General features: G+C 41.2%; 1 protein-coding gene across 2 annotated transcripts; it reads left to right on the top strand.

The window, feature by feature from the left end:
* Positions 1-3,059: 3,059 nt before the first annotated feature.
* Positions 3,060-17,563, top strand: PRPH (peripherin). Of its 2 annotated transcripts, none has more exons than XM_075265566.1 (9): positions 3,060-3,634; positions 6,619-6,679; positions 10,971-11,066; positions 13,285-13,449; positions 13,962-14,087; positions 14,435-14,655; positions 15,661-15,710; positions 15,806-15,888; positions 16,875-17,563. In XM_075265566.1, the coding sequence occupies exons 1-9, from the start codon at positions 3,123-3,125 to the stop codon at positions 16,923-16,925; spliced, it is 1,365 nt and encodes a 454-aa protein (XP_075121667.1). In that variant the 5' UTR covers positions 3,060-3,122; the 3' UTR covers positions 16,926-17,563. The 2 variants fall into 2 exon arrangements, with proteins under 2 accessions (XP_075121667.1, XP_075121668.1); XM_075265567.1 differs by having other exon boundaries at positions 15,809-15,888.
* The last annotated feature ends 385 nt before the right edge of the window (positions 17,564-17,948 follow it).

Below are 17,948 nucleotides of genomic sequence, written 5' to 3' on the forward strand. Positions count from 1 at the left end.
ATAGTGTATGACAAGGGTGGTGCTAGCTATACTCCACTATAGTGTATGACAAGGGTGGCGCTAGTTATACTCCACTATAGTGTATAACAAGGGTTGTTATCGTAAAATAACCCAATTACATTATCTGATCTTTTTGATTCATTTGTTACTAATATGTAGTGCATTGTGGGCAACATTTACCTGGTGAGAGAGGAAATAGAAACTGAGCTCCCATAATGCACTGCACTTTGGTAACCGGACACAGATAAATGAAAAAAAGATCACATAAGGTAAATGGATTATTTTACGATGCCAACCCTTGTCCATGTACTGTTAGAGCATATGGACAGCATAGAAGAGGTTCTGTCTGATAGGCAGCGATGAAAGAAATCAGAGGATCCTGTTTTTCACAAGGGGTAGTCCTTATGAGACAGGCTCTTCATAGTATCACCGCTTGAATCTTTTCATACCAAAAGTCCTGAAAGGCTGCTAACATCTGTTTTAAAGCCATCTGTATACTTACCAACTGTGGAGTTGGCAAAATGGGGATGTTTAAATCCCAGCCCTGGACTGGATTCTTGGAAACCAAACCCCAATTTTACGCCGAGATATGCGCCGAGATATGCTGGAATTTGCTGGGGCTATTTACCAATATGTATTTAATAAATTTTACTGTGTTTCTAGCATTATATTATGTCCGGATGTATCTACCTCGATGCTGGTGGAGGCTGGCTGGTAAAAGGGGTTTGCTCTGAAATGGGTCCTCATTGAACAGAAGACAAAAACAGACCATAAAGAAACAAACCAGTACAAAAATAAACTGAATTCAACTGAACATACTCAGGGCACACAACCGTATAAGTTGCAGTCACTAGAAGAGGCCCACGTAGGGGGGAATTTCTCAAGACTGGTGCTTCATACTCTAGTCTTGATATGCTGTATGCTGACAAAGAAATGTGCCTGATTTAATAAGAGGTGGCATATCCCTCACAATAACTTAAGTTTATCGCCGGCCCTTTATGTGACACAAAACCTACACTAGCTAGGAGGCTTCTAGTGTAAATGATAATAAAGCTGCCCTTTGGAGGCTGCACCACTCCCACTTAAACACACCGCTGGGCGGTAAGCAACGCCCCTTCTCACAATACAGTGCAATAGATGCTACTGTGAGGAGGGGCACTGTGAATTCAGCGCACTGTCAACTTTCTAGCAGTGTATTACACCGCATGTGCCCCAGGAGGTAAAGCAAATCACCGGTGCCCATATAAAGCCTCTCCACAGAGAAAACAGGTTTTTTTTGCACGTTTTGCATTTCCGAATTTGTGTCTGTGCATAAAAACTGGCTTCACTGCAGAGAGGCTGCATAAAGACACCAGTGATTTGCTTTAAAGAGGGCGTTTCACCTCACAGTAGAGCCCAATGGACGCTGCTGTGAGGAAAGGCATTCCTGACTGACAGTCAGAAACGCCTTCTGACAGTGAAGAGCTACGGTACCGGCACCGATAGCTCTTCACTGGGGGCACAGAATGGGAAAGCCGATATTGCGCTGAATTCAGTGCACTGTCGGCTTTCTAGCAGTATATAAAATCACATGTGCCCCAACTGGTGAAAGGTCCTCTATAAAAACCCATTCAAATGAATGGGTTTTTAAACTGACCGCCGGGAAGCCATCCCCTATGCAGTTTCTCCTGGGATTAGGATGGAAACCCAAAGGTCGACGGCGGTGCAATCCGTTTTTCTCTTAAAAACGGATGGATACCAGACGCAGATGTGAACCCATCCTTAGTCTGCATTTACCACAATGCTGGCTGGCCATGAAAAAAGAAAAAACACATATGTAACTTATAAGGCACAAATATTGATTTCAAGTATTAAGTGACAGCGGCAATGTATGAGACACAACCATACAACCTAATGTATTCACTTAGATTGCAGTTGTAGCTCAATAGTTAAAACCAATTATTAGCACTACAAAACGTTACAGTGTAGCCGTGGGCTAAAGTGTGACAAAGTGGGCAGACACATGAAACTGGTGTCACCTCCTTCTATCAAGATTTAGATTTGGACTTCTTCACTTTGGCCCTTCTAAGGTTATTATATTTCCATTTTTCTACTGTTTTATGTGAACATAAAACAAAGTTGGATATATCACATGATGTAACGGTATTCAATGAACCCCACTGACCACAATTAGGTCCATTTGTATTCCATAATGTTATGCGTTATTTTACCAGGAATAATAGCGCAGCATTACCAGAATCTGTAATAGAGTCTCCTCACTGAGCTTACAAAGCACAAGTGTCCATAGGTTACATGTACATGAAATTTCACATGTATGGGTCCGTGAGAAAACGGCATGGATGGCACATGGATGAAATTCATGTGTTGTGTCCAAACCCTCAACGGACCCTTACATTTCAATAATGAGCCTGGACCTCAAAATGGACAGGAATAGGACCTGTCCTGAGATTTTCTGCGCACATGGACCTGTTGTGTGGAATTATAAGAAAATAATGGGTCAGAATGTGATTTGTTACCCGTTTTTACCACAATGACAAAGCACACGTTCATGTTCATGCAGCCTAGAAAGTACATTTTTATGTGAGTAAATAGGAACAACTGAAACAAAGTTTCTTTCGATGTGATCAAGTATATTATCAGCTACTGAAGACTCACTGTATCTGACCTCAAACTATAAACTGTTCTTGATATTTTTATTACTGCGGTACATCTGGCCGCTAACAATTAATATTTAGAGATGTGCTGGTACTCTAAAATGGCTGACTTCTTTTATTGCAGGATGTTATATCAAGGTGCAGAAATTTGCTATATCATCGGTCACTTTCCTGTAAAATGACTTGAACAAAGTCCCAATCTTCCATCTCAGCAGCATTGGCAAACACAATGTGCACAGAGGCCAGCAGCTGACAATGTGGGTGTGGTGGGATGGAGATGCAGGCCTCCTCCTCCATGAGGCTAGGATAACAGATCAATGTGGTCCCATAGGGAGGGGCACAATGATGCTCCATGCAGTCTTATAAAGCAGCCTGCTTGAGACACAGACTTTCTTCTCAGCTTCTCAGAAGACGTAGTGCAGAGTATTTCTGTAAAAGGCAACTTGAAGCAGCAATATCTCCCTCATCATGAGCCACTCAGGACTAAGGACCACTTCCACTTCTTACAGACGCACTTTTGGGGCTCCTATGTTATCCCCAGTATCCTACTCCTCATCTAGATTTTCAACCTCAAGGCACTTGGGGAGCCCCTCTCCAGGACCCTCCACTCGTTCCTCATCAGCCTACAGGGTGAGGTCCAGCACCCCAGTCCGGGTCTCGGACAGGGTGGACTTCTCAGTGGCTGAAGCTCTCAACCAGGAGTTCCTGACCACACGCAGCAATGAAAAGGCAGAACTACAAGAACTTAATGATCGATTTGCTAGTTTTATAGAAAAAGTCCGCTACTTGGAGCAGCAAAATGCTGTGCTGGTGACTGAGATCAACCAAGCCAGGTCTAAGGAGCCCACAAGGGCTGCAGACCTGTGCCAACATGAGTTAAGAGAGCTGAGAAGACAGCTGGACGCCCTGGGCAAGGACAGGGACCGTATCCAGGTAGAAAGGGACAACTTGGCAGAGGATCTCAATTTTCTCAAACAGAGGTGAGATGCTGGGCTTGAGGTGGCAAAAGTCTTAAAGGGATGTACCATAAATTGCATGATATAAAATTAGTGATCTTTAATAGAGTTATGAAGAGGAACATGTGTTGTGACTTAAAACTGGTAACTGGTGCTGTTACAATTTGCAGTTATGTTAGGGGTAGACAAGTACAGTAATAAGAGTAACCAATGCAAAATATTTGACTGTATTACTTGATACAACATAATACATACATATGCTAATAATAATAAAGGAGTTAAAGTTCTGTGTTTGTGGCAGTGACATATGTTATCTCTCATAAACGCTCTAACATGTCACATGGTCTTCATACGTTGTACTAAACATTCATGTTTCACAATGTGGCAGAATTTTTTTTTTCAAATTTGTCATTTTTAGATACAAATCCAGTTGAACTATTGACACCAGCAAAACCATTCTTCTAATAGACCTTGTAATATGTAATGTACTATGGAGGAATAAGCGCCTCCAACAGGTGACCATCGCCAGAACAGATAGGGTGTGGTTCTCTATGGCTGGATAGTTCACATTATACCTTTCTATAACCTCCTTCTATAGTGTAAACATTCCTGATTCTTTAAGTAACATGCATCACAGCTATTTTTGAAGTTAAGATGTGAGATTGATGTTTTTGAGGAAGACATTCGGTATTCAGATCACTTTTTTGAGAGCTTAGTTTTCCTTCCATCTAAAGTTCTCTGAATTTATCCCTGAGTATTATTCATTTACATAGAAAATTCTAAATGATAGAACACAAGAGACAGTGTCTGTAGATCGATAGATCACTTGTGTTGTCATGTCTACTTGGGGACACTTGTGGCACAGCACCATAACATAAAGCAGGCATTTGTGCTTTTGTTCTCTTAAATTTCCCACGGATCATGTCACTCACAAGGTCACTGTAAAGAAAGGGACATGCTTAGTGTGCACTAAAAGCTCAGCTAGTGACAATGTATGGCGGTAGATCTGCCATTGCTGAGTCTACTAAGATTGGCATATTTCTTAGGCTCTATTCACACATAACAGCCTAATAACATTCCTATCGGCCTTGCCACTCTTCCATGACTTATTTGCATCATGGTTGTGTGAATAAGGTCTTAATAGGTGAATGAAATGTAATAAAATTAATTTATAATATTTAGTCTTAAAGACGCAATGTGACTGAGCCCTTAGTCAACTTTTTTCTCTATTTATGGTGTAGATGAATGTTAATGGTTTATGCCACAGAAAATATTTATCCGCAATGCTGTACTTTGGCTGTTACTTACGTGATGCATATATCGCTGGTAAAAAAATAAATAGTTACTGTGCCTCATTATAATTTATAGTACAGAAGTCAGAAGAAAGCCAAACCTTACTAACAAGATGTCACCTAATCACAATGGTGGCGAGACAGTAGGAGGTTGTAGAACTCACTGCACATGACAGTCTAAAATTATGCCACCTGTTACACTATGTTCACACCTGCGTTCAGGTTTCCGTTCCTCGGGGACCCGAAAAACGGAAATCCAATCCGCTTAAAAAGCAGTTACCCACGGAAATCCGCAGATCCCTAATGAGTTCTGCTGGATGCCTGCCCAGTTTCCACCCAAAAAATGCAGAGAGAAAAGTTCTGCTTACAGGACTTTTCTTTTGGCATTTTTCAAGCGGTTTCGAGGACTGAATCCCAAAAAGGAGAAAGGGCGCAGGTGTGAACCCAGCCTTATTCTGAATGAGACACTGAATACTGTTACCAAGTGTGTTCTTGAATTCTTGGGACATTATAACATGGAAAATCTGAAGCTGGTCATAAACATTAAATATTTGTCAGCCAAAATGGCTAATTTCGGTAGGGCATAGCAGGAGGGGTGTGGTCTCCCGCAACATGGCGTATCGCTAGAGATTGGTGTAAATTATAGAGCAAATCTACAGTACTGAGCAAAAGTTTTAGTCAAATGCTGCAGGGTAAGAATACTTTTAAAAACAGAAGTGTTAATAGTTTATTTAGCCAATTAAGAAAATCAAGTGAATGAAAAGAATAAGTCTAAATCACATCAATATTTGGGATGACACCCTTTGCCTTCAAAACAACACTAGGTGCACACTAGTGCCGTGGTCACCGTTGTTTGGGTCCACCAGTGTGACCCGAATGACGGAGAGCTGGACTGCTAAAACAGCACTTACGCACAGACACTGGTGGAACCCACTGACTATAATGGAGTCATCCAGATGTCCGCCATTTTAAAACTGAATGTGGCAGAGAAAAAAGTCCTCTGTTCAGGGCTTTTCTCATCTGTGGTTCCTTTGACGAAGTCTCCAACGCAGATGGGAACCCAACCTAAGCATCAATTCTTCTTGTCAGGGAGGTTGTTCCAAACATCTTGGAGAGCGAACCACAGACCTTCTGTGAATGTAGGCTTGGTCAAATCCTTCTGTCTCTTTCAAATCCTACTGTCTTTATCTTCTGTTCATTCACTTTGTATTTTGTTAATTGACAAAAATAAATTATTTGCAGTTCCATTTTTGAAAGCATTTGTTCACACCTGCCTAAAACATTTGCACAGTATTGGTATGCATTGTACTTTGTCCCAACTAACATTAGTGAAATGATTATAATCAATTGTATAAACTTTTGGCCATAGTGATCAGTAAAATATGAAACTTATACCGGCACCAGTGGTCATTCACAGCTACAGTCTGTCTGTCTGTGTGTAGATGGACCATTATTGATCACTTTCTGGGTGTGGCAGACTTTCTCTATGAAGATCTGGCAGATGTCCAGACAGACTGTCTGTGTTAGACATAACAGAAGAGCATTAGCATATTAGAACAAAAAGTCTATCTATATTATCTATCTATCTATCTATCTATCTATCTATCTATCTATCTATCTATCTATCTATCTATCGATAGAAATATCTAGAGGTGGATAGATCAGAGAAGGATCTTTTCTCATTGCTCATTTCGCATTTGTTTCATTTTTCTGTAGGCTGGATGAAGAAGTTCACAAGAGAGAAGATGCTGAAAATAATTTAGTTATCTTCAGAAAGGTAAGTGACTCTCAATTCTTTTTACTTGGGGCCCAGCCTTAATGTGTCTATAAAGATGCGCTAAATCCATCACACAGTGTGTGACTAATAAATTGTCAGAAATTAAATTACCCACCACTCCTGTTCCATCAGCCTGTTGTTTCTGCGGATGATGTCTCAAGTTGCCATGTTTGAAATCTGTTCCAAGACTTTGTTCCTGGTATTTGTAGTACTACCTGAAACTTGGCTTCTGACTGCACACCTGCCTTGACCTTTTTAATGCTGTAGGGGTAGTGGCATGACTATAGTATTGTGGGACCCAGTGCAAACTTTGGTCCAGGGCCCCCTACCTCCACCATAGAGCAAATTCTTGATAGTGACAGTTATGGATGTTGCAGTGATATCTCAGATACTTGAAAGGGATACATCTTTAGTACCCACAACTGCAGTTATCAAGAATATGGTGAGTGAGCAGCACAGTGCCCAGCATGTAAACAATACTGGGACAGTATAATACTCTCCACAGTGGCCTCAACACAGTATTATATGCTCCATAGTGGCCTGGTCTCAACACGGTATTATATGCTCCACAGTGGCCTCCACACAGTATTATATGCTCCACAGTGGCCCTCACATAGTATTATATGCTCCACAGTGGCCCCCAGACAATATCATATTCTCCACAGTGGCATACACACAGCATTATATTCTCCACAGTGGCTCTCACACAGTATTATATGCTCCACAGTAGCCCCCACAAAGTATCATATGCTCCACTGTGGCCCTCATACAGTATCATATGTGCACAGTAACCCCCATACAGTATCATATGCTTCATAGTGGCCCCACACAGCATTATATTCTCCACAGTGGCCATCATACAGTATTATATGCTCCATAGTGGCCCCCACACAGTATCATATGCTCCACAGTGGCCCCCACACAGTATTATATGTTCCACAGTGGCTTCCATACAGCATTATATTCTCCACAGTGACTCCCACACAGTATTATATGCTCCACAGTGGTCCCCACAAAGTATCATATGCTCCACAGTGTCCCCCACACAGTATTATATGCTCCACAGTGCCCCCCACATAGTATTATATTCTCCACAATGGCCCCCCACACAGTATTATATGCTTCACAGTGGCCCCCACACAGTACTATATGCTCCCAAGAGCAACCCCCCAGTGCCGCTGTTATTTTCAGTCACTTCCCCTGAGCTGGCATCTATTGGAAAGGAGCCCGGGGAGCGTCCCATGCCTTCTGTACCAGTTTATATGTCAAAAATCACAATTTTTTGTTACACGGCATGTTTTTGGTGTATTTTTTCCTTGAGTATACCAAACTTACCACTTTTCTTAAAAGTGTGTGGGAAGTCAGCAGAGAGAAGGAAGGGCTTCACACACTCACATACATACCAGCGTAAATAATGGCAGAAATCTGTGCCGTTGTACATTTCAATTTCTGGTGCACAGACCATCTGAGATGATCTAAAACAGGGGCGCTCACACTTTTTCCGCATGCGAGCTACTTATAAAATGACCAAGTCAAAAGATCTACTACCCACTTCTTGTGGGCGGGGCCTGTGGGCGGGGCTTGTGGGCAGGGCCTGGGCCGCAGCATTGTCAGATTGACATCGGATCCCGGAGAGGTAAGTAACATTATTTATTATATTCTCTCACCTCCCCTGGGGCTCCCATTATTATACTTGGGGGTCTGAAAAGACCCCTGAATATAATAATAGCGGTAGTGGGATCACGGCCTGGCCCGGGCCTACTCACTACCGCCCGCTGCGGCCTATAGTACAAGGGGAAGCGGGGGCAGCAGTGAACAGGTCCGGGGAGGTTGGTAAATAGGCCGCGACCTGCTGGGAATACTCCAGCAGGTAGGGGCCTAACATAAAACAAACAAACATAAAGTTCTCATACTTACTGACCTTGATGCTGCTGCTGCTCCCGCATCTTTTTCTTCTGGCAGACGTCTGTGTATCAGCGTAGACGGCGTGATGACGCTGCCTATGCTCAAACGTAGACGTCTGAACCAGCGCAAGGAGAGCTCTCCTGCGCTGGTTCAAACAAAAAAATGTTTTTTTTAAATTAAAAATAAAAAATGTCACGCGATCGACCCATACTTCCTTTGCGATCGACCGGTAGATCGCGATTGACGTATTGGGCACCACTGATCTAAAATGATGAATTTGTGTGCCCCTAACTTAACAAATCCTGAACAACTCTCCTTTACACAAGCCTAGGCTTCATTTTTTGGTCCTGTTTGATCTCTGTTCTAAGTCCAAGTTCCATTTCTCTGTGTCTGTCTTCTGTCTGGGTCTGGTTAAAGGGGTTGTCCAAGATATACAGTTTTACACTCACCTGTTCCCATCGCTCCAGTGTCCGGCACCTCTGTCCAGTCCAGCAGCACCGATTGGCCTCACCAGTCATATAGAGCAGCAGGACCAGACCACAGTGGGAGACACCCTTTTCTTTTTTTTGACACCTTCTTCGGCCTTCTTGTAAAAACTGTATATCCTAGACAATCCATTTAATTGTTCTGGGGCTGTGACCTTGGGTTCCCCCTGTAGTCCATATGTTCTTAGGGGTTAGAGGGGTGGAAACTAGGAGGTCCCATAGACCCTTTCACCCCAGTTGAAGCCTAGGAAACCACTCTCGTCAAGAGAAATGTAACACAAATCTGGCACATTTTCTTTCTGTGACCTCTAGGTTTATTCTTTCTTAATTTTCAGAAAATAGCTGTGATCTAGTTAAGAAACTTGGATCTTTCTGGAAATAGTCAGATATTACAAATTTCACTTTTTCTGAATCCATGTATGTTTCCACATAAAGTATACTGATTCCACTTCCCTTCCCCATCCCTGAGGCTCTCTCTAACCCATTAATTAAGCATTTAATTTGCATAAATTAGCATAAATCGGCACATTTGCATGTTTGAAAGAATATTTAGCAGGTCCTTTGTTTCGTGCTATTTTACACTTTTTGGATATTAGTTATTTTATATCCCTGTTATGTTCACTTCACTTCATATAGTAAGCCTGTGTGAGTATGTATAATCACACCTATATGTACATAATTACTGTATGTAATTTTTTAGTTCTTTATGTGAGCATGACTTGTTCAGTGCAGCATGTCTGAAGCATACTACATTATTACTGATATTGTAGCTTAGATCATGAGACAACCCATCATTGTCCTTGGGTATTCGTGAAGCACCCTTCTTGGCAGTGAGATTCTTACCTTCTTCTGTTCGCGCCACCCTGTGCAGTTGGAGTAGATTCTTTCACTGCTAAGACAACACCCATCCTACTTGAGCAGCAAGGGCAACTCTCTCAGGGCTGAAGTCTCACCCCCAGTGCACTGATTGTCAAGAATCTCAGCTGCTATTGCTTTAAAGTTACCGTCTTACTCCTCTTTTGCTTGTCTCCTGATTTTGACTCTGACATTACCTCTCGGACTGACTTTTGGCTTGGCCATTCACACTTCTGATTTATCCTCCTGGTTCTGATCTGCCTCTTGAGTTCTGATTTGACTTCAGTTTGCGCAGTGTTTAATTCTTGTACCAGTTTATGTAGTGATAACTTGAGCCCCAAATTCAACACAAGTCCATCTGGCTTCATGGCTGGCGCTGGTGAAGACGTTTGGGTGTCTTGGATCTATCTCTCAGTACTGTATAGGAAGTTAACAGCTAGTTCTACTGCTCTCAGTTGTCAGCCAGTTCCTGCAATTTCGGATACTTTTCCAGAGACTCTATCAGAACACTGACTCATTTGCCTAAGACTTTCAAGTCGATTTTCTCAAAATCTATAAAAGTGACAGACATAACATATACTGTATGTAGGTATGTTGTATATCACAGTAATTTGCTCTGCAATGTGGTTATAGCAGTTGAATAGGGAGGGGGGCGGGAGTGGTAGACTCCGTTTAATAACAAATCGTAACATCATATATCTTACACGGACAAGTATTGATATGTCAGTGATGTAACTCAAGAGCAATCTGGCAGCTCAATGTCTGCTGTATAGTCTTGACTTTTAGCAAATGGTTTGCTTACAATACTTGTCTGATCAACAACCCCTTATTTACAGGACCAACAACAACTATAGAAATCAATGGACATCCATTGACATTTTGGGTGGCTAGTAATTCTTCTTGTTCTCTTTAGTATGGACAGCCCCTTACACATATGCTTTAAATAGAATAATTGAGTCATTTTGGAATGGGTTTAAGAGAAAATGTTACAAGTCTGTAAAGGCATGTCCATAAAGTATATAACTAATAATCCTATTCTCTGATAGGATGTAGATGATGCAACCCTCTCCCGCTTGGAGCTTGAAAGGAAGATTGAATCTCTGATGGATGAAATAGAATTTTTAAAGAAGCTTCATGAAGAGGTAAGTCTGTACCACTCATAGAAATATATGTAACCTCGTACAGTTTAAATGGAGCCACCTTGTAGATATTTGATCACTGCTAACTCCTCATTACCATAGTAATATGGTGGGGAATAACAGGCAAGGTGTCTCCACCTTTATAATCAATGATTATTGGTTTATAGGAGTAAAAGCAGGCTTTATGACAAAAAATGAGTGTAAATCCTGATGGGACTCCTAGGAGAGACAGCGAGAGTCCTGCTTACCTTCCCACCCATAGTGATTGGCAGCCTACTGTGTACATACATATATGAGACAGCTGTTAGCCACTGTTCAGATTTACTTTAACTTAAAGTGTTTTTTTGAGAATGTAAAAATCAGCAGGGACTATTCTAAAATATTAGCAAAATTCAACTGTTAAAGCACGTCATTGCGTCAGCACAATACACAAAGACTGGCAGGCACTACTGGAGCAGAGAAACAGGGGATTCATTTTAAAATGATCCCCTATTGACCATGGCTTTAAAAATGTGTTAAATATATTACTATGATATTGGGCAATAAATATATTTTACACTGTGTATCACTAAATACACCTTTAGGCCGGGGCCCTATGTGGCATAAACGCCGAGGTTTGGCTTTGGCGGAAATGCCGTGGAATAAACCGCAGAGTTTCACAGTCACTGCAAAGTAGATGGGATTCTAGCGTATCCCATCCGCACATTGCAAAAATATATGCGCAGTGGACACATTGCAATTTCCAAAACCATTGTAAATCACAGCATGTCAATTATACCTACGGAAATGCCGGTGGTTTCCCTATAGGTATAATGGAAGCAGAAATTTTTCCTCTGTGGACATTGTGTAAAAAGCGATGCGGGAAAAACATTGCGCCGGCAATGCATTGCAGTTTTTCCCGCATCACTTTTTTGCTGCGGCCCGCTACGTAGGACCTTAGCCTCAATCTGATTAAAAGTCTTGCTACAAATGTCGATTTTGAGAGACACTTGTGGATGTGAAACTATATGTCAAAATACAGTAAAAATATAGAATTTCTTTCCAGATGTATTTCCATCTCATTTTATGCAATAATATTTGATATGTGCAGAATTTTGCCTGGGTGAGATGTTCAAACACTAAATTAATTTTAGACTTTTTTTTCTAAAATCTTGTTAGTTTTAATGGCTATTTCTTTTAAAACAAAGTAATAAAATACAAATAGTAAAAATGATACATACAGGCAAAATTTTTACGTACTGATGACAATTTAAAGAGGACCTTTCACCATATCTATGCACAGGCAGTGTTATATACTGCCAGAAAGCTGACAGTGCGCTGAATTCAGCGCACTGTCGGCTTTCCCGATCCGTGCCCGGTGTAAAGCGCTATCGGTCCTGGTACCGTAGCGCTTTACAGTCAGAAGGGCGTTTCTGACCATTAGCCAGAGACGTCCTTCTGCCTCGCGGCGCCTATCGCGCTGTGCTGTGGAGCGGGGAGGAACTCCCCCCTCCCTCTCCTGATAATGCTAGTCTATGGACAAGCTGTGTGAGCAGAGGGAGGGGGCGTTCCTCCCGGCTCCACAGCACAGCGCGATTGGCGCCGCGAGGCAGAAGGACGTTTCTGGCTAATGGTCAGAAACGCCCTTCTGACCATAGAAGAGTTACGGTACCGGGCCGTAAGCTCTTCACACCGGGCACAGATCGGGAAAGCCGACAGTGCGCTGAATTCAGCGCACTGTCAGCTTTCTGGCAGTATATAGAACTGCCTGTGCCCGGACATGGTGAAAGGTCCTCTTTAAAGCAGTCTTCCTAAACTTATACTGTACAGTATATTGATACCTTATCCTTAGGATAGGTCATCAATATGTCAATGGTGGGGACCAAAGACCCGGAACTTCTTCTGAACTGTTTGAAGACTCTGTGGCACGAACAATCACTGTGGCCTTTTCTCTGTGCTGATGATGTCATCGGTCACATGGTAAAGCAGCAGCTCAGTCTTATTCAAGTGAATAGAGCTGAGCTGGAATACCAAGCAAATCCGCCATGATGACCCCCCTCAGTGAAAAGGCCTCAGAGTTTCAGCTTCAGTACCAGGTGTTGGACCCACACATGTTTATGATCCATCCTAAAGATACGTCATCAATATATAAGTCCAAGAAATCCCCTTTAAGAATGTTGTAAGAAGAGATGGCTTGTGTATAAGTATACTAAAGTTATTATTGTCTGTCTTCCCTATACAGGAACTCCAAGATGTGCAAGTCTCTGTACAGATACAACCAATTCATATGGAGATTGAAGCTACAAAGCAGCCCGACTTGACCTCTGCACTTCGGGATATTCGCAGTCAATATGAGACCATTGCTGCCAAGAATCTGCAAGAGTCTGAGGAGTGGTATAAATCTAAGGTAAATGGAAAATGTGGGCAAGCCACAGCATGGATGGTGTTATCTAGGATAAAATAGTAAATTCAACAGCCCTATAATATTTTTTTTTTAAACATATAATGGAACCATTCATGTTAATGTCTTTAATAACAATGGCTTTTATAGAGGTTGTCCAAGACTAGATACTGATGTTCTAAACTGTATAGTGGGCTTGCTGCAATATTGTAGTTCACCACGCATTTAGTTTAATGCCATGATAGCACAGTACAGCTACTATACATGGATGGATCCGTCTACAACATGCATGTATCAGCTGAATAGTGGGAGTTTTTGGTATTGGACTTCCACCTCTTTGATATCGCTGACTTATCCTGAGGATAGGCCATGAGTTTCCGGCCTTGGACAGCTTCTTTAATTTTTAATTGTCTTAATCATTCTACTGTATTACTTATATTGTAATATATGGTAGAGAAGTAAGATATCAGTAGGCATTACATATACAAATAGAATTTATCCTATTACTTCCTATACAGTTTGCTGACTTGTCTGACGCTGCAAACCGGAATAATGAGGCATTGCGCCAAGCCAAGCAGGAGATGAACGAATCCAGACGACAGATCCACAGCCTGACCTGTGAGATTGATGGACTTAAAGGAACAGTGAGTATTTCCTTTTCATGAATCTAGCTTTTTTACTGTATATATCTATAGACCTACCATTGTTCCATTCCAGAGCTTTAAGCAAAAAGCTAACACTTGTCCTGATGTAAAACTTGTTCTAGTGTAAAAAGCTACCAGTTCTTTGTAACATAAAACCATATTACTGTCTTAGTTACACACATGTATAGTAAATGGGAAGGTTTTTCCTTCAGTCCTTTCAATGTTCATACTTTCTAGGCCGAGAATTGTATTGATATCTCCTAGGGCTCCAGTATTATTTGTCATTTGTAGTCACTGTATTTCTATATATATATGTGAATATAATGTAATTGTATTCTACTGTACAGAATGAAGCTCTGCTCCGTCAGATGAAGGACATGGAGGAACAGTTTGGATTAGAAGCAGGAAATTATCAGGATGCAATTGCGCGTCTGGAACAGGAAGTCCAACATATGAAAGAGGAAATGGCACGTCACTTGAGGGAGTACCAAGACCTTCTCAACGTCAAAATGGCATTAGATATTGAGATTGCAACTTACAGAAAACTCCTGGAAGGAGAAGAAAGCAGGTAAAGACTGATAAATAGGTGCACGGTAGTCAGGGTTATGGGAAGTTTGACAATGTAGCATTAGATAACAATTTATAGATGCATACTGTATGTATGTCTATATACTTATAGGAAAAGCTATAAATATTGTTTGGTCAGAGTGCAAGAAACATACCGGTAGCAGCATCTTATAACTAAGGGTCATTTCTTATCTTCATGTTTACAATATTTTAATAAAATGGTGTTAGGATTATTTTATCCTGTATCCACAGACAATTTAATTTTCACTTTTACTTAATTCTAGAATTTATATGCCCAAAGCACACCAGATCTTATTCACAGTATACGTCATAACCAACCATGTCACAAAATGCAGGCAGGGGAGTAACTTGAGGGGGTGCAAGCTATGCAGTCGCACTTGTACCCAGGAAATCTGGATGTCAATAAGGTGTCTTTTCCCAATATGAGGAGACCAGTACTGTAGGATACATTATAACTGTAAATAAAGTGGTCCCACCTCACTTTAGCAAGCGTAGTTCCCTTTCTAAACTCTGGCGATGCATCAAGAGAACAGCAACATATTTTAGAAAACAAAGTTTAAATAAAACTTTCCATGGCATATGGCAACTAGATCTGAACTGTCCACTGGGCATAAATAGGACTCTAAGGGTTTAGATGTATCAGAGGTACCATGACCCATCTTTGGTTCATAGTCATGGATGATGCTTACTATGTAGTATGGTGCATGCACAATGTGAATGCCCACTGCTCACAGCCAGGAAAACACAGTGTGTTTGCACTGTAACTCAGTAAACTAGCACTAGCACATTGTGAATTCCCTGCTATGTGTGGAAAGCCTGTGGTTGATTCAAGAGACGTCATCCATGCTACCCAATGATGAGCGTTACTGGTGATGCAGCGGACACTTGGGAATCCTGTATATGCCCAGCAGACACGTCAACTCTAATACCCATAGCCATATTTCCATAAATTATGACTTCTCATTCACTTGTTGCTCTTTTTCAGGATTGTTGTACCGATTCATTCTATGACTTCTCTCAGTATTAAAACCCCAGGTAGGTGATTTTCCTCCATTATATTTCATAAATCTAAAAAAAAATGTCCTTCGTGGTGAAAAAGTCCTTAGTGATACTTTTACCTTATATTTTAGCAGCTCCTGAAGTAGATCACAGCTCTGAAGTTCACACCAGGAAGACTGTTGTGATTAAAACTATTGAGACTCGGGATGGAGAGGTGAGCTCTACAGTCTATATATCCATGCCAATGCAATGCCCCTGCCTAATCTACATTACTATAACAGAACTCATTGCCTTTTATGAAAAGCTTTAGAAGTCAAAAATTCTATCCTTTAAAGGGGTTTTCAGGAAGTAGAGCATGTCATGGAGCAGCCAATGAAGGTGTCCGTCTAGTTCTGGCTTCTGAGAACGTGGCATAAGACTAAATGGACACTTTACAGCTCTCCCGGCTGCCTCACAATGTGCTCCTGGACAACCCCTTTAATAACGTTCCAGGGCCTTATTGCATTTTAAAGGTGTTGACCCATGTGCACTAGTTGCTGCTGGGATGAACATTACTGTCACTTAACTGGTCACCCCAGGTCTTGATTCTCTAACCTCCAACAATCTACTTTCATTGCCAGGGATGCTGCATCGCCCACTGCAGGGGAAATGTAGTATTACACAACAACCTTTGAAATTAATAGAAAACCATGCTGAGAATACACATTAGATTTTTGTTGGCCTAAATGGAAATCTGCGGATTGATTATGATTTTTCTCAAATATATCAATGTTTGGCATGATCGGACGTCGCAACTTGTGAATTATATTTTTTTTAAAAAACTAGTAGTCTGCCCCCTGGTTGGGCATTTTATTTATTAATGTTGATGGTGGGATTTTTTTTGTACAGATGATCCCCATTGATCAGATGGTCACATGACAGCTGTCCGAAATCAAATATGTATAGGTCATCCTCACATATAGCTGCACTGAGTCCACTACAACAGGGGTTTTCTTTTCAGCTTTTCCATTCTGCCGCATGGATATAGGGTAGGGTGTTGTTGGGGTCCATATGTATTAACAAGTGGAACAATCACTTTAGAAAATAATGGTAGCCTAGCAATGCACTATATTATAATTCATAGTTTTCCTGTATGTACTGTATCTTTTCAGTATGGCATATACAGTATATAACACTACTTTTGTCTTCCTTTACTTACAGCAGGTTGTGACTGAGTCCAGGAAGGAGCAGGCTTCTGATGGGGAGAAGTAAAATGATATTTTATGATCTAGGAAACCTGTAACACTCCTAAAGAGCGTGGAGCAGCCTGTGCTATACTAAATGAGTGACCTTTCATTGTCTGTGTCATGTATGTGGCATTCTGGTGTTATCACATCCACTTTGTCATGGTAAAACATCTTTTAAGTGCCTATGTCCCAGACTGTGTTATGTCTTTTCTATTCTAATGATTTATCAGACTATTATTATATGTGATGTATTTTTTCATTTACTTTATCACCTTCTGAGAACATTTCACCAAGATTGTAATGTAACTGCTTTATTTGATATAAGGGTGTACCATGAACACAAATATAGAACATACTACATTAGAGTATACTAGAAGAAAAAAAGGTGAACATTTTTCTCGACACACCTCATAAATATCACAGGTATAGCAGTATGGCCTCTCTGCCTTTCTCTCCACTTTGTCCACAAACATGTAAGCTCGCTGGTTGATTTTGGGCTCTGGCTGCTGCCCAAAAGAAGAAATGCTTAAATACAAGATACTGTAGCTGTAAAGCGACTTTGGTGCTATATATTTCCTGTCTGTATTGAATGGGACACTACCCTTTATCATCGTAGCAATGTATTGTACATGTGCCATGTCTGCTTAACCAGCTAATAAAATATTTGCAGTAACTATGTGCAAGGAGTCGGATCAATATATTATTATGGATGTGTGTATGTTGTCCTGAATGTGTATCATATGTTTATATAGGTCATAAGAGATTCAGGAGTTTTTCTAAACATGGAAGAACAGACGTTAATGAAAAAGTAAAGAAGAAATTTCCCCATCTAGTATGTGCTTTAAAGGGATCCTATCATTCAAACGCAATTTTTTCTAGGTACCACGTCGGAATAGCCTTAAGAAAGGCTATTCTTGTCCTACCTTTCATTGTCTTCTCCGCGCCGCTGTTCGCTTGTAATCCCAGTTTTTGTCGGTATGCAAATGAGTTCACATGCAGCACTGGGGGCAGGCCCCAGCGCTCAAACAGTACTGAGGGCGTCCCCAAT

The sequence above is a fragment of the Leptodactylus fuscus genome, chromosome 2 (genome assembly GCF_031893055.1).
Source record: "Leptodactylus fuscus isolate aLepFus1 chromosome 2, aLepFus1.hap2, whole genome shotgun sequence".
NCBI classification, from domain to species: Eukaryota; Metazoa; Chordata; class Amphibia; order Anura; family Leptodactylidae; genus Leptodactylus; species Leptodactylus fuscus.

Coding starts and splice junctions, on each gene's coding strand:
- PRPH (XM_075265566.1), top strand. CDS start 3,123: ATGAGCCACTCAGGACTAAGGACCACTTCCACTTCTTACAGACGCACT. Junction 13,450..13,961: donor AGGAGTGGTATAAATCTAAG/GTAAATGGAAAA, acceptor CTTCCTATACAG/TTTGCTGACTTGTCTGACGC. Junction 14,656..15,660: donor CTGGAAGGAGAAGAAAGCAG/GTAAAGACTGAT, acceptor GCTCTTTTTCAG/GATTGTTGTACCGATTCATT.